The 22,875-nt window shown below is 37.3% G+C and overlaps 1 protein-coding gene across 1 annotated transcript; it reads right to left on the minus strand.

Moving 5' to 3' along the window:
• Positions 1–3,159: 3,159 nt before the first annotated feature.
• Positions 3,160–8,232, minus strand: LOC113332006 (NADPH-dependent pterin aldehyde reductase-like). The gene is made up of 4 exons (XM_026578659.1): positions 7,749–8,232; positions 6,958–7,151; positions 6,701–6,873; positions 3,160–3,591 (listed from the first exon to the last, which is right to left on the minus strand). The coding sequence occupies exons 1-4, from the start codon at positions 8,086–8,088 to the stop codon at positions 3,522–3,524; spliced, it is 777 nt and encodes a 258-aa protein (XP_026434444.1). The 5' UTR covers positions 8,089–8,232; the 3' UTR covers positions 3,160–3,521.
• Positions 8,233–22,875: the final 14,643 nt, after the last annotated feature.

The following is a 22,875-nucleotide window of genomic DNA, read 5'->3' on the forward strand; positions in this document are numbered from 1 at the left end:
TACGAGATTGAGTCTTCAAGGCGGGCAAGCGATAATCTGTGTGCTAGAGTCGTCCATGGAGAGTCATGTCGAGATACTGTCGTGTCTTTGTGGATAAGATGAAGTTGTTGTTCCGCCTCTACAAGGTGTCTTGACAGACATTCATGTGAACTTCTGTAGTAAAATTATCCGTTGAGATTTATTCTTCTTTTGGGAGGATGCTCAACCGAACTTGAGAGTAGTATATGCCTTCTGGTACAATTAGGGTAATAGATACATTCAGGTCCAACTGCGCAGTCGATTTTTTGTTTGTTTTATTGATGAAAGAGTTCTCTGAGAATATGCTAGGTAATTCTTCACGTGGAGGAATCGTGTTTCGACCTGAGGAAGTTGTAAGTGATCGTCATGTCTTTTCCTTTGCTCATCACGTATGACTCTGACTTATGGGATAGCCTGCCGAGCATATCTTTTTGAGAGAGGAGGCTTTTACTGACAAAACTACAAGCGGATTGGAGCTACGGTGTCGGATCCTTCCCTCGTTTACTTCAGTGATAGTAGTTGGTTGCGGTTGTATGTCGAGTAATGAAATTTTATCTTCACCTCACTTGGGATTTCTTTTCAATTGGTAGGTTCAGGTGCGAAGATATTCTCCTTCTCCTTCTTGGGTGAATTGAGGTCCCATAGGAAAATGATACTGGATAATCGTTGGTGTAGCCGAGATGTAGGCTCATTGAGACTTGGTCGTACAATTGCTAGGACTCCTTTCCATTCTGATGGGACGAGTGTTCATATAGCATATCGACCGACGGCTTCGAATCTTCAGATAAGTATGAGCTGTCGCCGAGCAATGTCTTGAAAGCTAGTCTCATCTTATACTTTGTCGCATTATGGTCATGATTCTCTGAAACACGAAAAGAACAAGATGCATCTCGGCTGGCGATTTATGACCTTATATGGCTCTTCAAAGCTTTTGTCTAGGTCACGAATTTTTCGGAACCTTTCCAAGTTTTCGCTAAGTTTATCCTGTAAACGACGAAAAGACAAATACGACGGAAAAAAACTAGGTCAATCTGATACAGAATGAAAGAGTTATAAGTAAAATAGTAAAGTGAAGTAAACTTCCCGAGTCCCCTGTGATCAGGTTGAGGGCCCTCGACCTAAACGAATTTTGGAGTAAATGTTCGTCAGAATCTCCAAGTTTAGAGCGTCATCTGGTCCTTGAGGTCCTTGAGAGTGATAAGGTCGGTTGCATGGTTGCTTTGCTATGTCGCGTTTGTAATGAGTTTTATCTTCTCCGGTGAGGTCGATTGCAGACAAGATCCCGTCAGTGCTATTCTCAGTAGTTTTAGTGCTCCTTCTTTAGGAAATGTGTACTCGATCTAGATTTATTGGATCTATCCATACTGGTAACTCTAAAGGCATTTTCAGATAAGTCTGGATGTCGATTTGAGATTTTTCAAGACTTTGTTGAGTCTCCGTGAGTTCTCCTTGGTCCATATCCAACGTTTTCAAGGATTAGCAGCAGATTTTTATTAGAATATGCGTTTTGCTATGCAGGAAGAGATCCATGTGATTCGGGACGCACTAACCTATTCATTAAGGTCAAACTCGAAAGAGAGACAAAGTGCTGGTAGGGATAACTCTCTTGGCTAAACCTGTAATGGCTTTACAGAAACTGAATCACTGGAACATTTTTATGTTTGGATTGGTGGAATCGTCTTCCTTCCTAAGAGACCATGATTGATATCTGTAACTGAGTGAACAACCTCCCACTGTCGTCGCCAAAATGTAGTTACCTAAAATCTAAAAGAGGTTAGAAGTGGGATTTTAGGTTTCTGAAAGTGAGTTACGGGAGGTTGAGCATGAACAGTCTTCGCCTAAACCACGCACGGTGGCCATTCAAAGGCTGCTTCAATCACAAAGAAAAGATTTAGGGAGAAAAGCATGAAAATCTTTGTCTTAGGGAGGAAAGCAGATGAAGAGAGAGATTAGAGAATTCTAGGGTTTGAAAAAGAATTAGGCTTCCCTCATTTCATTAGTCATTAATCATTTATTTCATAACATTATCATATTTATTTCATAACCTTACCATATACTGCAGCTGTCGCAAAAACTTGAGTAACAAAATAAACAATTTTTCTGTAGTAGCATTGAATCATGAAATTACCTTTGGTCGATCAAATTCTCCAGATAGAAAGTTTCATAATTCATTAAAAAAAAGAATAAGGAATAAAAAAAAGCTAATATGCATTATATTGAATTATCAGTATATCATTACAAATTCACTGAGTTGCTCGAGGTCAGGGTCTCTTTGCTCGTGTTTGTTCAGTGTTATATAAAATACATGTATCCCATAAGAGGGTGTTGGGTGGATTCCTCCAACCTAAACCCGACCATTAATATCTAAGTAGCGCAATTCATTTTTCAGAAGAACAAAGCAAAAGCAACAGCAGATGCCGAGGCGAAGATAGCAGGAACCAAACCAGCTGCATCACCAGAGGGACCAGGTGCAGGTGCATCAGCAGCAGCGACATTTTGAACAGCGGCGACAGCCATGATCATGCCTGTGGCTGCTCCAAAGAGTCTCATCTTCAAAGCATCCATTTTGTTTTGAATGTATATTTTAGACAGAGAAAAGAGAATAAGATTGGCCCGTGCTTGTTCTCTTTGTACTTAAGAAAAGAGTATTGCAAAAGAATGAAACGCAGAGAGACTAATTAATAGTGGAAGGAAGATTTCTCAAGTACTAATAATGGTGAAGGAATTGTGGTTCTAATTTTGAACAATTCGGAGCCATTGCCTTAGGAAGTTGTTGTTGAAGGCTTAATTTAAGCAATCAAATTGAAACCTTTAACTCATTTTGAAAACGTACTTATAATAGGCATAAATGGGTGAATGTATTTAACAACCAAGACTGTTCGACACATCTCATGCTAATAGGGTGTTTTTTTTCTCTTTCCTTGCATGTGCCAAGATTTAGATAACAGGCGATAGTCCAGTGTAAACTGGATAGAAAAATCGTTCACATGATAAGTATCCAACATCCATTTCTTTTTTCTACATTATAATAGTCGTTATTAGTAGTATGCTACAATGTCAATAAATCCCCGTAATCTCACCAATTTTAAGTAATTTTTACGATTTTACAATTGAAGGATAGAAAGTAAACACTCGGTCATATCCGCCATCTAAAGTGAATTTTATACCAAATATCAATTGCGTGATAGACATATAAAAGAATTGTCATAAGATGCTCAGCAACGAATTATTGACTAGGACACTTTGCAGGGATGAACAACAGCAGATAAAAGAAAAAAAAACTGTGATAAGTACAACTGATGTCAAATGATATGAATGCTCGATAATTGATCTTACTACCTAAAAACCGGACAAGAAAACAGCCGCCAGGGCTTCATGATATGAACGATCAATAGAGGATACTCCCCTATATGAATCAACACCATTTCCCTTTACACGTTTGTGACAATTTCAAATCACGTTAACTTCTGCCTATGTACGGATGTCTGAAACAAGGAGGATCTTCAAACAGTGAGTGAAGCGCCATTATCTGCTGGAGTAAGATTAAGGATCATTGCCGCAGCTTTTGGGGCCCTGGTAGAATGAAGTTAAAGAAGGCAGAAAGAATTAGAAAAGGTTCATCGATCTAACGGACTCAGATTTGCCAGACAACTCTATAGGATGAGTATTTCTTAGGAACATTTATGTAAGAAGCATATTAAAAGATGTAAGAGTTAAAAAATGATCAGTTGTGTTAGTTATTTCACAGTACAATCCAAGATAAGGAAATAAAAAATTGACCAAATTAAAATCTGTATCCGAAGGGAAGAAGAACAATATTATGGTTGCATGCACATATCAAAGCTTTTTTCTAGTGTAGCAGCTACAGCTACCCACTGCTAACAATGCTTTCTAAGCTGTCTGAATGATAAGTCATATACTACATGTTTGTGGGTTTACTAGTTCATGGATGTAAACATATTTTTGTTTCTATAGTATTTAAACAGTTTTTTGCCTAATTTTTTTACAGATTACTTGACAGAACAAGCAGACCAGAGGAGCAAAATTCTCATTGTCTTGCTTATGCTATTTCTGAGATGCCTGTCTAGATTACATATTATATATCTTGCATAAAAGGTTGTTTAAACATGAAAGGATGACTGAATTCTAGTGCTGTTACAGTGTTATACCTCAAATGGAACATTTTACCAGAAACCATTTTAACGACTATAGGGCAATGCCAAGAAGAATAGAAGATTCATTCTAATGGAAATTCTATTCAGTGGCTCAGAGAACAATGTAGATGGACCTAATTACACATACTTACAACAACAAGGCAAAAATCTCTATATCGTCTTAAGGTTATAGTCGTAAATAAATGTCTTTATATCCTAGGATCCTCCTACCAACAAGCGCAGCAGCGTGCAGTTAAACGAATACCTACAACAACAAGGCAAAGATCTCTATATCCGTCTTAAGGTTTTATAGTCGTAAATAAATGTCTTTATATCCTAGGTTTTATGTCAGTATAGCGTAATTTATAGTTGGTAGCCTTTAACCAAACAATTGGTGTCTTTATTATTGTAATGGGTGGTTAGGAATTGACCACCTGGAGCTGTCTTAGCCGTAGATGCTAGGTTAGTGAGGAATGTCTTTATAAGCTGATCGTTCTGTATTGAGAAACTTATCAATAAAAAAGAAATAGAAGAGGAACTCAGTCCAGTGTGGCTGCAGTTAGTTACTTTAATGCTTTGGGGTTCTTATTATCTCAATTATCAGATCTTGTTGTGGAATCACTAGGAAGTCCATGACAAATGGTATCATCCAGTAGTTCTTGTGCGTACTCTGCAATCAGTGGCGGTTTAATGGAGGAAAAATGGGTTGAAATGAATGGAAAGATTGTACCTATCATGAAGTTGGAACGGTTAGCAAGAAATGAACTAGACGATTGTCAGTTTCACTATGAAATTTGGCTGAAACCTAGTAACTCTCCATATCGAGAAGAATCCCTTCGGAAGTGGTCAAAATTGATGCACAAGGCTATGTTGAAGTTGAGATCAATCCTATTTATTAGATGTACTGCTTCAGCTCTTTAACCCCCTTCCAGAGTGAAGCAATCTTCTATAGATCTTGCCGAATCTCCCGATTCTGAGTTGATTCCTTCTTATTTCTTTGAAGAAGAAGAAGAAGCTGTTGATCAAGACGAATCCGTAAATTGTGACCCTCAGGGGGGGAAACCCATTCATTATTCGAGTAATTCAAATCATATTAGGGGTCCTCTCACTGAAATTGTTTTCAGATAAGGTTCGTCAACAACCATAACCAGCTCAGAATGAGAGTTACTTGTGTGAATCTTAAACTCTTGAAGGAATTGATACCAAGTCACAACAAGCTGATGGGTACAGATTGTTTACCTCTTCTCTCGGATTACAGTCGATCGTTATTCGATCGTGGAAAGGGTTTTCAAACCATTAGGTGGAAATCGTATTTTTCCGGTGAGTATAGCTTCTCCTGTTCTGATGGGGATGATTCTGATTTATTTGTCATGGACTTCCTAGTGATTCCACAACAAGATCTGATAGTAAACTATTGAACTGAGATAATAAGAACCGCAAAGCATTAAAGTAACTAACTGCAGCCACACTGGACTGGGTTCCTCTTCTATTTCTTTTTCATTGATAAGTTTCTCAATCCAGAACGATCAGCTTATAAAGACATTCCTCACTAACCTACCATCTACGGCTAAGACAGCTCCAGGTGGTCAATTCCTAACCACCCATTAAAATAATAAAGACACCCATTATTTGGTTAAAGACTACCAACTATAGATTACGCTAAATACTGACATCAAAATGATATGGGCACTCTCCCTCTAGGTTTGGGACATGACATCCTCCTACCAACAAATGCAGCAGTGTGCAGTTAAACGAATACGCTCACAGCCACAGAGGAAATTGGAATACGAGTAGGGAAGTCAAAGGCTTAACATGTGCCCCAAGATCCCAACGTGGTGTCCAAGCAGTACTGTCCAACATTATCACACTACGCCACTCCTAAATCAATGTTACGGGCAAAGAGCAATGGAAACCCTTGCTTTTTAACCCTTTTTTTCTCTCATTTCCTAGCCTATTTAGTTTCCCAGTAAACCTTAATCCATGGCACATTCAAGCATCCTTACCAGAGTCATTCACGTCGATAATGATCAAATAGGTAGCTCTCAACCGAAACATGTCTTCGCTAATTCTCCCCTCTTTACCCGTTTTTTCTTTTAAATTATTATTATTTGCATCTCTCTCCTCTCTATTTATCTTTTGTTTCCTTCTTCACTGTTTCACCAATTTTTGCCAGGGGTCCTCAATGTAATTTCAACCTAGATATTGTCCTAGGCCTAAAAGCATGGTTCTTACTTGACCTTCTCTCATTCCTAACATACTCAATTTGTCAGAAATAGCAATGGCTCATAAACTGTATATCTAACCACACCTGCGGTATAATAGGAGGAACTAAATAATATACTCTCTAAGAAGGACGCCAGACATGATTCAAGAAAATCTACTATTTCACTTTCACCACAAGCCCTTGGAAATCAAATTGATACAACAGGTAAAGGAATACCTTAACATGAAACAAATGCATATACTTGGAAGCAAGAAATTTTGAAGTTAATTAAAACCAAGTAGATGCAAATTGAATAGAAGAATACCAAACTTCAGGTGCCTGATATACTGATGCTGAAGTACCAAAGCACGACGCAAGCATGTCGGTATTGACTACACCTGGACTAACCGCCACAATTGCCATTCCCTCTGGTACCTCCTTTGCAACAGATCTGGTCATTCCCTCAATTGCCCATTTCGAAGCACAGTAGGGTGCGACCTATTTAAGAATTTCTTAGGCTTAAGCAAATAAAACAACTTCACACAATAAACACAAGGATAGTTACAGTAGCAAGTATAATACCTGTGCAGCTCCAGACCTTCCCCAACCAGATGACATGTTAACAATAATCCCTTTCTTGATCTCAACCATATGTGGCATGAAGTGTCGCAAAATATTAGCTATCCCTTTTATATTGGTGTCTATCACAGCATCAAACTCTTCAGCTGGCACTTCCCAGATCCTGTTGTTTTTATTAATTGTGCCTGCATTGTTTACTAAAACAACGAGCACTAAGTTAGAAGTAATGGCCAATTTATTGAATGCAAACTTTGTCAAAAAGAACTAAAAATCCTTTGAAGTATGAGCTATCAAACTTTGTCACAAGTGTTATTTTGTTGTCACAAGGCCTCCATGAGATCAAATACTTGATATTTATTCCTAAAGTGTAATGGCATGGACACGTTATCATTCCTAAACTGTAACAAAATATCAGAATGCTCAAGCTTTTGCCAAATTCATAGTGCTCATTACCCACTTGCCACTGGGCCGCTCACAGCTGTTCATAGAGCATCTACATGGTATAGTGCACCAAATCTGCAAATATAAATCTTAAACGCACAAAACACAGACTCCAAAGTTCAATAATATCCATAATCCATAATTCATAAGCCAACCACATTCCATAAAAACTCTAAACCCTAAACCATCTTTAGATTATAGATATCTATTACTCCGAAACCCTAAACAAACAAAACGCTAACTCCAAAATTTAATAATTTCCAAAAAAAAAAAAAAAAATAATAATAATTTCCATAACCAGACATAAATCAACAAAAAAAAGAATAACTTAGGGCAAATAAATGGAAGTTTACCTATAATATCAGGTAAACATTTGGATTCCATCACCAGTCTAGCTAATTCAGCAATACTACCATCTGATCTAACATCAGCTTTCATCAAAAGATGTTTAATTTCTCGAATTGGAGATGAAGTTTGTGTTGCAGAAGAAGTAAGTTCTGTTTGAAGTAAATCAAGTTTATCCTGAGAACGTGAACAACCAATAATAGTATGACCTCTTTTTGCCATTTCCAAAGCCAAGGCTTTACCAAGACCCTTACTTACACCTGTTATTAGTATAGTTTTTGATGAAGATGCTGCTGCTGCTGCTTTGTTCATCGCTGATACTACTGTTTTTGGTACTGGCGGTAACATTTTTCGAGAGAGAGAGAAACGAAAACGGAGTGAAGAGAGTGAGAAACAGGAATTTTGTAACTGGCTTTTGATTTTTATATCGATACCGTTTCATAACCCGTCGATGCACGTGGAGTTGTTCACAAAAATCTTGAGAAGAGCCTCAGGCCTCCGGTCACATTGTAATTATTTTTTTTAAAAATTATTTTGACACGATAATCTAGGTCAAGGAACTCGAACCAAAACAAAAACGAAAATGATTAATCTACGGAAACGAGCAACGTTGTTAGAGGACGGTGGGGCCCATCCCTGTCTATTCCAATGCATAAAACGTTAATCTGTGTCCATTGCATTTCCCTTGGTGTACATCACGGTACTCGGTGGGTATATCATCGTTGAAACAAAAAAGAAAAAAAAAACGAAACTAACTACGAGGAAAGTTTACAACTGTCTGCGTACAAAAATAACTTGATTCTTATCAGCAGCTGCAGTTCACATTCTTTTTAAAACAAAGAGAAATTTTTTCAATTTTGCCATCTTTCCAAACACTCAAAGCCTGCCAACCTGCTAAAAAATATGCTACTTTATTAGATTGGGTCTTATGGGCATGCCCAACGGCTTCCCAACCCAAAAAACCGTTGCCTAAAGGGATGATTCCCGCGAGGGTTCCCTAATGTGCTGGAATCCCAGCGAGAAGACTCCAGGAACGGCTAATGGTTAGCCGTTCTCAAAAAGCAAAAAACGGTTATTCATTAACCGTTCTTGTGAAAAATAACGGTGAACCATTGACCTTTCTTATGGAACGGCTAACCATTAGCCGTTTTATATTTCTTAGAACGGTTAACGGTTAGCCGTCCCTTGACCTTTTTTCGTTTACACTCTGTGTACACTCATTTGCAGTTTATGGTTCTTAAGTCCCTTTAAAGAGATTACACATCCGTGAACAGTCACTGCAACGAAGGGACGACACATCCTTTATTTTTTCCTACAAATAGAGTCCTGGGTATTGATATTGATTGCGCAACCAAACCGTGAACATTTTATTCATCCAGCATGAATGTAAACTTCACCGTTGAAGAAGATACTGCAATCATAGATACATGGATTGCGGTAATGAAAGCTACGGTTACTGTTGATGCTGTAGCACCACCGTATAACTTCTGGGAGCGGGTTATTCTCATTTTCTACAAAACTTTTTGAATCCAAACCATAGATCAAAGCAAGTTTTAAGATACAGGGTTGGTAGTATAAAAAGAGATGTGAAAACTTATGTTATCATCTAAGCTACGCTATTAAGAGACTTGCCACCGGCATTCATTACAACGGAAATGACGGTCGTAAGTAAATATAATTTTAAAAGATGTTTTAATTTTATAAATAATAAAATTACGTATACCAATTTGAGTATATTTTTACTCCGTGTAGGAAACAATGGCGAAAGCAAATTTTCGTGAAACACATGGACGCGATTTTAGGTTTTACGAATGCTACCTCCTTATGAAGGATGAAATGGTGGACTACAATCCAAGAAGGTTGTTTAGGCGCGGATAGAATCGTAAATACTTGTGATTTTCAGGTTTTGTTGGTAAAACCACTTGTAAACCATCCCGAGACACCACTCGGCCGGCAGGGACACCTGGAGGTTTAAAGACTTGTTGCACGTGCTAAGTGCATCTGAGGTGCCTATGACAGTGACCTAATAAGAGTTGTATTGGCTCAATGTACTATCTTGTATTTTGGTTTGAGATTAATGAAGTAAGTTAAATTATTTTTGAGTCCACTAAACATAACACTCCACGTTTCACGTTGTGTCCACAAAATGTGTTTGCTACTAACGAAGAAGATTTAATATGTTACAGAATGAGCTACGCTTACAATTTTATTATCGATTGCTAATCTACCACTAGTCTCGCTCTCTAAAATTAATAAAAAAACATGTACGTTAGGGTTAAGCTCGGTCACATTGATCCCATTAATTCTAAACTACACGTTCAACAATAATGAGGAGTTTTTAAATCGTATTTATAGTGTACATATGGAGTTGCTAAGTCGTATTTAGTTTGTAGAATATATAACTATAAGTAACAAAGATGTGTAAACAATCTTATTTTATTTGGGTACTTAAACTATGTAGTACATTAAATGAAAATTATTGGAAATTGAACCTAACTCACTGTCGCAGGCATTGCGACTGCACTTAGTCGGTGCAGCAACCCTTTAAACCTTTAGGCGTCCCTAACGGCCGAGTTTAGTCTCGGGAGGGTTTGCTATAGATGTACCCACAAAATCTATAGTGTTGGAGCAGCCGAACTAATCTTCCTCATCATCTTGACCCTCTTCACGGCATAATATATCGGGATCGTATTCTTCAGGCAACCTCTGCTTCATGATTAAATAACATTCATATAATTGGAATGCTTTACCGGTTGCAGCTTCGTATTTATGTTTCGAATGAAGTCCCTATATTATACAACCAAATATTAAAATTGTGTTATTAAAACTATGTTATGAAAATTTAAGATGTTAGTCCAAAATTAGTACACTTACACATTCGTTCATTGTCCATTCAGAAGGCATGTTTCTTAAAAGTGGAACCAAAAAACTTAGGTACAGCTTAACCTTTCTCTTAATATTTGGAACCCGGTTTTGTAAAACTGTAGATGTTCTCTGGTGTGGGTTTCCGTTCCTAACTGTAAATGTAGAACCACAACCATAAATTGAACCCTGAAACAATATTTCTTGTTTCTCCTTCAGCGACAAAGACATTAATCCAAGACTGGATGATAGATGCATCTTCAAGAGGGATGAATCTGGCGACCATGACTACTAAAATAATAAAAGGAGGTGCTGAGAATTGAAGAGAAGATATATCTAGTTTTTTTAAGATGTTGATAATTTGGTTGTGTTGTTATGGTATAGAGAAACATTATTTATAGTACATTGCCTGTCTTTTTGGTATCTCAATTTTCAAATCTTACTACTGTTATTGGGGTCTAGTGTGGTCACTTTGTTTACTGATGCATGAATGTCGGGTCGAGTTTTCTTATCACCAGTTGTCGGTTTAGTCATATCACTCATAAATTTATAAAACTATTTGCGAATCTGTAAGTGAGTTTTCTTATCACCAGTTGTCGATTTCGTTGATTCACTCATTAATTTATTAAAGATTCAGAAATTGAGTTGACGGATCAATGTCTTTTTCACCTATTTGGTCGACTACTTTTCCAAATAAAGACATGTACTTGTCTTAAGACTCATTAGATCACAAATAGTATGGTAACATTTTTTACTTTTCTATAAAATTCCCTAAATTGGATCACAAATACCATACCCTCATTCCATATGCAAGTTTTGAAAGTAAAAATTCTATTAAGTTATGTAAGAAAATATTCGTGATGAGGTTTAGTAATGAAGAAGATGTCGGTGTTGTGGAAGCATGGATTTTAGAATCTAATCGAGGCACAACCCCTGGAGAAGTCAATGAATCAACTGAAATTTGGAACCGCGTTTTCCAAAATTTTGAAGATATTACCGGAAACGACAATAGAAGAACAAATTTGAAATCCAAACCTTTGTTACTATTCTGTTTGATATCAACTTGAAGCATGCATCATTGTCATACGAAGTTCGAGTAAGGATATAATAAAAACTAGTTAACAAGTTGATTAACTATGTACTCTAATGTCAAATGTTTTATGTTAAGTTATCATGTTAATGTTTTCTTTTTATTTTTCAGAAAATGAAAGCTCGGATCGAGTACCGTGAAGACAAGAATAAACCTTTTAAATTTGATGCATTGTATGAGCAATTGAAAGATGTTGTTCCTTGTTATAATCTTGAATGAATATATCAGTGCGAACATTCCTTTTTAATAAGCTGAGTAGTCTTAAATTCAAAAATCAAATGGATACAATAAGATTTAAGTTAACAAACACTCTAATTAAATAAAAGCATCTCGAAATTAAAATCATAACTAATTAACAACACCACTAATTAACTAATAATCTGGAAAACTAATTAACCATTAAACAAGAAAACTAATAACCAAGAAAACCAACTAACCATATTAAGCAAGTCAATTAAATAACTAATTATGAGGATCTTATCCCAACCAGGTACATATTTCCTCCTGCATCTTTGTTACTGCATATTTCTTCCATTCAGGCAGCTTTTCTACATCCGTTAATAATATTTCCATATCTTTATGCCTAATGGACATTTCTTCATTGTGGTCTTTTTTCTCTCTCGCCAAGGTATCCCTTGTCCCATTTTCAACTACCTGACGCATTAACTCATTTTCAGCTAGTTTTTCTTCATGTTTGGCTGCATCATTCTTCTCAAAATACTGAATCATGTTGTTCCAGCCTCGTTCTGCAACTTTAGCCATGGAATTTTCCATCTTAGCATTGTCTTTGCTAAGTCTCCTGGCTTTATCTTTTGCAAAAAAACGTGTGTGTGTTTGGGTTTCCGTGGTTGTATCTGTGCCATCACCATCTTCACTTTCTGAAACAACCATAGGAATCGGGGTGGACTGACTAGGTTCACCATGATGGGACCTTAAATTCTACGGGTCGCAACCTTCAACATGCTGCCTCAAAACAGCAAAAGCCGCATCATGTTTCCAAGGTTTTCCACCCCTTCCTTCAACAAACTTCATTCTTGATTCTATGTACTGCATCCATATACTGAGAAAGTGTCAATGAAGTAAATCACTGTATTTATATTATCATATGAAATGAAATTAAAATTAATAACCTTGTTTGTATGAGGAAACTTACTATTTGTTCATCAGTCCATCCACTAGGCGGGTTCTTGAGAAAAACCGCCACTATTGCAGCAAATCTTCTGCAATATGATTTGATGGCACTCATTCTGTTTTGAAGCGCTTTCCGAGTCCGGTTTGTACGAGTGCCAAAAGTACGGTGGTATTCCGGTTCGATTTTATCCCAGAAAATTTCTGAATATTGATACCTACCGACTACTGAATCCTTTGCAAACATAACATAAGCCTTTACAATTGCCAAATCTTCTGCTCGTGTAAAATTAACCATTATGTTTTCGAACAAGTACAATAAATAAAACCAAAATATAAAATAATTGCAAAGAGATATAAGATTTTGAAGTGATTTTGAGGTGAGTGTAATAATATGATGGCTAGATTTGGATTGGTGTGATTTTTTTCTTACCAAAAATCACATATATATAAGGCGTTTTGAAAAAATAACCGTTGGATAAAAACGGTTTATGATTAGCCGTTTTTGATTTTGTCCGCATGATCATTCAAGCCGTTGAAGATCTATCGGACTAGAATTTTAACGGCTAACAATCGACCGTTTAAACGGTTTATAGTTAGCCGTTTTACTTTGGATGTCATTAGATCATCAACGGTCTTTTAAATCTAATGGTATCTTTAAATAACGGCTAACAATTAACCGTTTTTCTCAATAGTTCAAATTTGAAACCATTATATATATCAGAAGCTGAGGTTTACTTCACTACCATCAAATATAAACAAAAAAAAAATTCACTACTCAAGTTTGAAAGTTCGATTTATCAATTTTTTTGGTTTACATTTTATTAGTTTCTGTATGTTTGTAGAAAAAATAATGGTTAATTTTAGTGAACAAGAAGATATTAAACTTGTGAGAAGCTTTTGCACTATAGTAGATCGACTGGATTTTTTGGATATGCCAGCTGAAATTTTTTGGAATGATATTTCGGTCGAGTTTCATTCAGGAGGGGGTGTGACCCAAAGATTCGCGAATGCTCTTGATGTCGCCTAACTTTCCTTAAGATGAATTGCAGGGTTTTTAGGAACTGTCTACGCGAAGCAGGTAATGACGTAATTTTAGCCAGAATTAAGTTTACTGAGGAAGGAAGGGGAACATTTCGTCACTCAAGCGTTAACGATATATTTGGAGTGCATTTGAATATCAATCCAGAACATATCTTATAATCTACCGAGTTATTTAGAAAATATAAGATGCTTATTTTATAGGTAATCTTATTGTTGTGTGTTTCTATGTTGTGTTATTTAATAAATGTAATGTATTTTCTTATTTCTTGCGAATGTAATGTTTTTTTGAGTACCTCCAAATGTAATGTTTTGAATATTTTCCTGCAAATGTAATGTTTTTCTTAACTTAAATTTAAATTTAATTTGTAGTAACCATGTCTCACCGCTCACATAAATAAAAAAACATATAATAAAATCATTCTGAATCGGAGCCCAAAAAAACTTTTCTTGGGTCGTAGTGGTCTTGATCAACATCAACCTCGTCTGTGTCTTCTCCCGAATCCAGCTCGTTGTCTATCGCATCTCCAGGCATTTCACCATCCCGTAGACCTTGACCATGTCGTTCCCATATATGAGCTGCAAAATCCGTACGAAGTCTCCCCTGAAGAACTGGGGTTTGTAATGACTCGCTTGTCTGCCTCAAGTATCCGACTATAGGTGCATGAGGTGGGTCGGGCACATATTTCCACTCCGGGTCACGATGTTCATCCTCTACAATGATATTATGCAATATCAAGCAGGTTCTCATGATCGATTACATATATTGCTTTTCCCAGTAGTTACATATATGGTAAATGATCCTAAATTTACTTTGCAGTGTCCCAAATGCCCGTTCCACATCTTTCCTCTTTTCCATTTGATATTTGTTAAATAACTCGAGAATTGGAATACCACTGGGTGCACCGTAAGCTTGGACTAACACAAAGTAACTCTTATAAATTCCATCCACTAAATAATACCCTGCGTGTACTGGTTCCCATTGATAGTATAATGACAAGGTGGTGCAATACCATTGAGATTTTCATCAAACAAATTAGAGGACTTCAAAACATTAAGATCACTGCTTGATCCACCCACTCCAAAATACCCATCCCAAAACCACCTATTGTATGAAGCAACCACCTCAAGAATACAAGTGGGATAACTTTTATGGCCTGTGTGTGTTCCCGCCTCGTCCATCGGACACACCCTCTAACCCCAATGCATACAGTCCAGGCTACTAAGCATTCCCGGAAAGCCTCTAGCTGCGTTTTCCTTCATCAGCTACTTGATATCACTCACAGTTGGACATCTCATGTATTCCACATTAAACCCAAATATAATTGCATCACATAACTTCTTAATATAATAGTAAATAGTAGAAGCAGCCATACAGGTATAATCATCAATGATATCGGGTGGGATACCTTTACAAAGACACTTCATAACGGCATACATTTTCATGTGTGGGCTATGACCTGAAATTCTTGCAGAATCTTTTCTTTGTCGAAAGTCGGGGTCAACCTCACATATTTTGTGAATAATCTTTAAGAAAAGGGGTCGATACATACCTAAACGGCCATGGCACTTTGTCGGTCCCCAAGTGCAACCATCATTGAAATAATCCTGCATCAACCTTGCATCCGCTTCGGCACGATTTTTCTATTGATTAATTCTCTCTTCGTCACTTGGGTTGGAACGGTTTGATGCAAATTATGAGTATGTTGCAGCATACATTGATATAGCATGAGAATATTTTGATTTGTATCTTCGTCATCTGAATCATCGGCCAGACGAATCCCCAATTTGATTGACATATATCTCCTTAAAGACATTCTTCAATCAACAACAATACCGGAGTGAAAATAAAATGGTGTCAAAATTGACATCTAACAAACTTAACACAACAATTCAAGTAAAATTGACATTTGCAAATGAATTCCAACTAAAGTGCAGCGTTTTATGACCATAATAATATCTATAACGTGTAAATTACATATACAATTAGACATACAATCTAAATTATCTCATTTTTAATCACACCAAATCATATAACTTGTAAATAACCTATAGAATTAGACATACTAAGTAAAGTTCCTAAAATTAACAATCTTAAACAAATTCAATTCCTCACGACTATAAAACTAATTGAATTTATGTTATTCATCAAATAATTAATGAAAATCTTTTCAATTGGAAAAAATAAAATAAATAGGGTTTTAAGTTTATTGGATTACCTTTTATTATTGAGATGATTAACCTCCTCAAAAATAACCCTCACTTTCAATAAGAGCTTCCTCAACAAACCCAAATCCTGAAATTGTGTAGGTGATGTTTATTTGGTTATTTAGTTTTGGTTGAGAAGAGAAGGAAGAAAGGAGAGGGGAAGAACAAGAACAGGACGAAGGAGGAATGAACTGTGTTCGTTTTTCTTGGAACTTTTGCCTAAAAAGGGAACGGTTAATGGTTAGCTAGTTTAATCGATTTTGACTGGTCAAGATAAGGAGAACGGTTAACCATTAACCGTTTCTTTCAAAAAGGACGATTAGTGACCGTTATATGGAGAATGACTGATCAATGCCCGTTTTTTAGAGTTAGAACGGCTAATGGTCAGCCGTCCCAGGTTGTCTCTGGGTAAAACCGTAAGACCCAGGGCCTTTCCAGGCTGATGTTTAAAGGGGTTTGGGAAGTGTCTGGGAAGCACAACTAGACCCAGTCTTAGTCTCTACGTAACAGTGACAAACTCTACAATTTTGAAATTTCAGACGAAGCTTCTTGATCCTTTTCCAAATTTGAAGAACATTTCAAGGAGGGTCTACATCTAAATTGGAAAGACTTCTATAAACAACCATCAAATCAGTTGTACCCTGACACAACTCTTTCTAACAACCAACTGAAGACCCATTTCAGCGCCTTGCAACTCATGTGTTAAAACATAAACAAGGGGGAAACTGCCATGAGCAACATCAACCAGTTCACTAATATGATGATGCCTTATAATAGCACAAAAACCACCAAACTTCTTTAAAGAACCATCGTATTAATCATAATCTCATCTGCTGCAGAAACAAGTCAAATACAATAAATCACCTCAGTAGGGAGAAATCAACAATTTACTTTCCACCTACTCATAAACCATCTCTGTAGTGATCTTCACCACAAAGGATAGAAACTTCGAGAGATCTAAGATGAAGTTGAAGGAAAAGAAGAAAAAATTTAGACAGAGAGAGAAGAGATAAGATTTCAGAGGAAAGAAGACAATAATTCAATAATTTGCAGAAGAGCATCCAAGGCAAAACATGGATACTAATACATACTATCAAGCACGTAATCCGTGTGACATGAGTTCTAGGCACCCGCTGACAAGCTAAGGGCACCCTAGTTCAGACATAAGAATTTAAAAGGCGCAGTCTTAAGGGTGGTCTATGACAAATACTCCTCACTTCAATTGATTTTTGTCCCCAAGAATCGCATCAGGAAATTGTTGTTTTATAGCTGCCATGTCTTCTCAAGTTGCTTCCTCAGCAGTGGAGTGAGTCCATTGAACTAGAATATTATCTACTAGTTGTTGTTTCTTGATAACTCTGGTAGACAAGACATAGAGTGGAGAAATCTTCATACAACCTTGAGAGTCCAGAGCTGGTAAAACTGTTTGAGGAAGTAACCCTGCACCAATCTTGGGCTTAAGCTGGGAGACATGAAACACTGGGTGTATTCTGGAGGTAGAGGGTAGTTTCAATTTGTATGTCACCTTGCCAAGCCTTGCAATGATTTGGTATGGACCAAAAAATTTAGCAGATAACTTTAAACTCCTCCTCAACTGAACTGAGCTTTGCCTGTAAGGTTGAAGCCTCAAGTAGACCCAATCACCCACCTTGAATTCTCTCTCAGATCTCTTCTTATCAGCCTGCTGTTTCATCCTGTATTGCGCCTCTTCAAGAGTGGACTTAAGTATGATTCCCATGGCATGCCTCCTTTGTAAGTACTCTTCAACAGATTCATTAGTTGATGGATGATGAGAGAAAATGCCAAATTGCTGGGGTTGGTATCCATAGAAGGCTTGGAAGGGTGTAGTCTTCAAACTAGAGTGATAAGTAGAGTTGAACCACCACTCTGCTAAAGACAACCAACTAACCCACTTGGTAGGCCTGTAACTTGTCATGCACCTCAAGTAAGACTCAAGACATGCATTCACACTCTCAGTTTTTCCATCTGTCTGAGGGTGGTATGCTGTACTCATGTGGAAAGCAGTTCCCATCATAGTGAATAGCTCTTGCCAGAAGTTACTAAGAAAAATACTGTCTCTATCTGAGATTATGGTGGCAGGTAGCCCATGTAATTTGAAAATGTTGTCTAGGAATACCTTTGCTACAACTGAGGCAGTGAATGGGTGACTCAGGGGAAGGAAATGACTATACTTGGTGAATCTATCCACCACAACCATGATGACCTCTCTGCCTTCTGATTTGGGATCCCAGTGATCAAATCCATGGATATATGCTTCCAAGCCTGATTAGGAACTGGAAGTGGCTGGAGTAGCCCTGCTGGTGATGTGTGTGGTACCTTGTGTTGTTGGCATATGTCACACTCTTTAATGTACTGGTACAAGTCCTTCTTCATACCAATCTAGTGGAAGTGTTCTTTGGCTCTCTAGTAGCTTGCCTGGGTACCTAAATGTCCTCCCATAGCTGAAGAATGAACTACATCTAAGACTTGTTGCCTTAAGGTTCCTTTGGATCCAATATAAACCTTATCCTTGTATCCGAGGATACCTTGTTTCAGTGTATAAGGAGGTCTGCTAGCAGGAGATATAGTCAGTTGTGGTATCAGTTCTTGTGCCACTTTATCTGAATTATAACTATCTTGAACTTCTAGTAGCCAAGTAGGTTGCAACTGTGAAATGAGCTGGCACTGTGAAAAGTTAGAATGTGGTACCTTGATAAGGCATCAAACACCTTATTATCAACTCCCTTCTTGTAACAAACTATGTAATCATATCCTAAAATCTTGGAAAGCCACTTTTGCCGAGCCATAGAATGCAGCTTCTGCTCCATGAAGTACTTCAAGCTCTGGTGGCCTATGAAGATAGTAAAGTGGTTTCCCATGAGGTAAGGCCTCCATTTAGTTACATCCATTACTATGGCTAATAACTCCTTTTCATAAGTGGACATGGAAAGAAATCTGATTCCCAAGCCCTTACTGTAATAAGCAATTGGTTGCTTCTTCTGCATCAATGCTGCTCCTATTCCTTGTCACATGCATCAGTTTAAACTTCAAATGGCAGGTTGAAATCTGGTGAGACCAATATTGGAGTGGAAGTTACAATCCTCTTGAGAGTATCAAAAGCTGTTTGAGCACTTGGGTTCCAATGGAAGTTGTCCTTCTTTAATAAGTCTGTCAAGGGACTGCATATGATCCCATAGTTTTACACAAACTTCCTGTAATACCCAGTTAACCCTAGAAATCCCCTTAGCTCTTTCAAATTAGCAGGAACAGGCCACTGTAACATGCATTCAATCTTTTTGGGGTATGCTGCCGCTCCTTCCTTCGAAATAATGTGACCGAGATATTCAACTTTATCCTGACCAAATGAGCACTTGTTGAGCTTGGCAAACAAGGTGTGTTGATTTAAGGTACTGAGAGTGATGTCTAAGTGTTTCAAGTGAGTATCCATATTGAAAAAGCGGGGGTACAACAACCACACCCAATATTTCGCTTAGCAATCTATATGGACAAACTCCAATATACTTTCTAGAGAATCAACTAGACATTCAGACTCAATCTAGATAAAAAGTATATCAAAGAGTTTATATCTCAATCTCTCGATTTGATGTTTACTCAAGCAAATAGAAATCTGCGAGTCTTTATCAAAGAGAGATAACTTGGATGGTACCAAAGACCAATATCCAAGTGTCAATCAATTTAAATCAACAACGAAAAGGTCGGATATTCTAATTGATTGAACAACGCACAACATATGATATTTCAATTATATAAACAAATATAATGCGGAAAAGAAATAACACAGACACCAAAATTTTGTTAACGAGGAAACCGCAAATGCAGAAAAACCCAAGGACCTAGTCCAGATTGAACACACACTGTATTAAGCTGTTACATACACTAGCCTACTCCAAACTAACTTCAGTCTGGACTGTAGTTGAACCCCAATCAATCTCACACTGGTCCAAGGTACAATTATGCTCTTACGCCTCTGATCCCAGCAGGATGCTACGTACTTGATTCCCTTAGATGATCTCACCCACAACTAGGAGTTGCTACGACCAAAAGCCGAAGACTTTAATAAACAAATCTGTATCACACAGAAAAGTTTACGATAATAGATAAATTCGTCCCCCACGAATATACCTACGAGTTTTGTTCCGTCTTTTGATAAATCAAGGTGAACGGGAACCGATTGATAAACCAGACTTATATTCCCGAAGAACAACCTAGTATTATCAATCACCTCACAATAATCTTAATCGACGCAGCGAAAAAAGATATTGTGGAATCACAAACGATGAGACGAAGTGTTTGTGATTACTTTTTTATCTTGCCTATCGGAGATATAAAATCTCAAGCCAATTATTACAATTGTACTCGTAACGATAGAAACAACAAGATCAGATCACACAACTACAAGAAAAGTAGTATCGGTCTGGCTTCACAATCCCAATGAAGTATTTAAGTCGTTAACCTGGTTTAGAAGAAACCAAAGGTTAAAGGAGAATCGACTCTAGCTTAGCACAACTAGTATCACACGTAAGGTGTGGGGATTAGGTTTCCCAGTTGCTAGAGTTCTCCCTTATATAGTCTTTCAAATCAGGGTTTGCAATCAATGTTAGCTTGGTAACAAAGAATTCAATATTCACCGTTAGATGAAAACCTGATTAGATTCAAGCTAATATTTCTCAACCGTTGGATCGAAAACTTAGCTTGTTACACACAAATGAAATGTTCAATTTTGGGTTTATGTAACCGTTCCCAAACATTAACATTTGTTGGTTCAACAATAGTTAACCAAATGGTTAGCCATATGATCACTTTCATATCCACCATATTCTTCTTCACCATAACTAGTCCAAATGACTCAAACGAACTAGTTAGAGAGTTTTTCAACTGCTTAGATCTTATGTAGCTATGCAAGACACAATCGAAGCAAAAATGGTTTGATTCACTCGAATCGATTCATGAACTTTATAGCCATGGTTTGCAAAAGCATTCCTTAGTTTATATAAACATGAGTTCAAGAACAACCGATTTTAGATATAACCTACTCAAGTTCGCGGACTGGCTTCACGGACTTAAGCTCACGGAAGGAGTTCACAAACTCCAACAGAAATTCTCGGGTCGAGAACTTCCTCCAGTTCGCGGACTTGGCTCACGCCACATTCCGTTTCTCTTGATCAACAAAGTTTGCAAACTTTGGTTCAAAGAATAAAGACTTATACATATATGTGTTTCCACAACAATGCTTATATCCTACCAATGGTTATGTAATCTAAACTCTCATTTCAATCATTGAAACATTCTCAGAGGACATTATATAGTCGTTATTCACATACCATTTTTCGTCAGAGCAATTTCCAAAGTGATTGAAACATAACATGACTTTCGTCACTAGGTAAAGATGAATTTGGCTAAAGCGATAGCTTACCAACATATATTTCGAGAAATAGATAGGCGAGTTAAACTCGGATCGAAATAGCAAATGTGTATAATGAAAGTCTATATATCAACACGACTTTTGTCTCAAGAATAGGAGATAAAGTAGATAGACTTTTGAGTGACAGATAAGTTCAAGTCTCCACATACCTTTTAGTCGATGAAGTTCCACCAGTTCCTTGAGTAGTCATTCGTCTTGTATGATGATTGCCATGGAGTCTTGAGCTCAACTACACTTTCTATCCTAGTCCGAGACCTTTAGCTATATAGGCTAGAAATCAAGACTTATAGTTTTGATCACTAACATTGACAAACATGCTTGAGATAACAACGCATGCGAGTTCGACCGAGCAATGCTCTAACATATATCAGGACTATAAACTAGGATATCATCCAAAAAACAAAAGTATAAACTTCTTGAGGTGAGGCTTAAAAACATCATTCATCAAGGATTGAAAGGATGATGGTGCATTGGTTAAGCCAAAAGGCATCACCATGAATTCATAATGCCCTTGGTGAGTCTTGAAAGCAGTCTTGTAAGTGTTTGGATCTGAGCACAACAAGAACAATATCAATACATGGCATACACTGTGAAAGTAATCTGACTACAATGGATACATGACATACACTGGGAAAGTAAAATGATGAAATGCTCAGATTATATTTATCCTAAACATTATAGCACAACAAGAACAATATCAATACATGAACCAAACTTAGCAGTAGATTATGGGTTTCATCTAAACCCTAGTTATTGAACTAAAACATGATAATAATACTGAAAACAAATATAAATTACAGCTTGGTGCACCGGCTAATCCGGGCATGAGTTTTACAACACAAACCCATCTCTATTTATACACACTTTCTCCCAAAAGGTTTCAATTCAACAAATTCATAGAGACCCACTCACCATAATTGCTTCTATGACCGTTCTTCTTCTTCTTCAATTCAACTCTGCAAGATATTAATTTGATGTTCCTCCACTGTAGAAGATAAACCTAGCCCTAGCTTTCCCAATCTTATCTTCTAGGGTTACTGTTCTTGATAATGAGGAAGATAATATTGAGAGAGGTAGAGAATAGAGGTTTAATTGATGATTATGGTGGTAGTTGTGTGCAGAGATGGTCGGGGAGATGGAGTTAATGGAGGAGGGTCGATGGTCTGTGAAAGAGAGAAAGAATTGAAGGTGGAGTTGATTTTTGCTCGACTAGAGGAAGATGGAAAATGGGTGATATGGTGTTGGGAAGTTGTGATACTGATGTACCAGGAAGATGATCCGTTGGATCTGAGCAACCAAATAAATTCTGACGGCTTAGGTTGGGAACATGTTTGGATCTTTGGTTTGGGTTCTGGGTTCTCTA

The sequence above is a fragment of the Papaver somniferum genome, unplaced genomic scaffold, assembly GCF_003573695.1.
Source record: "Papaver somniferum cultivar HN1 unplaced genomic scaffold, ASM357369v1 unplaced-scaffold_128, whole genome shotgun sequence".
In the NCBI taxonomy this organism is placed as follows: Eukaryota; Viridiplantae; Streptophyta; class Magnoliopsida; order Ranunculales; family Papaveraceae; genus Papaver; species Papaver somniferum.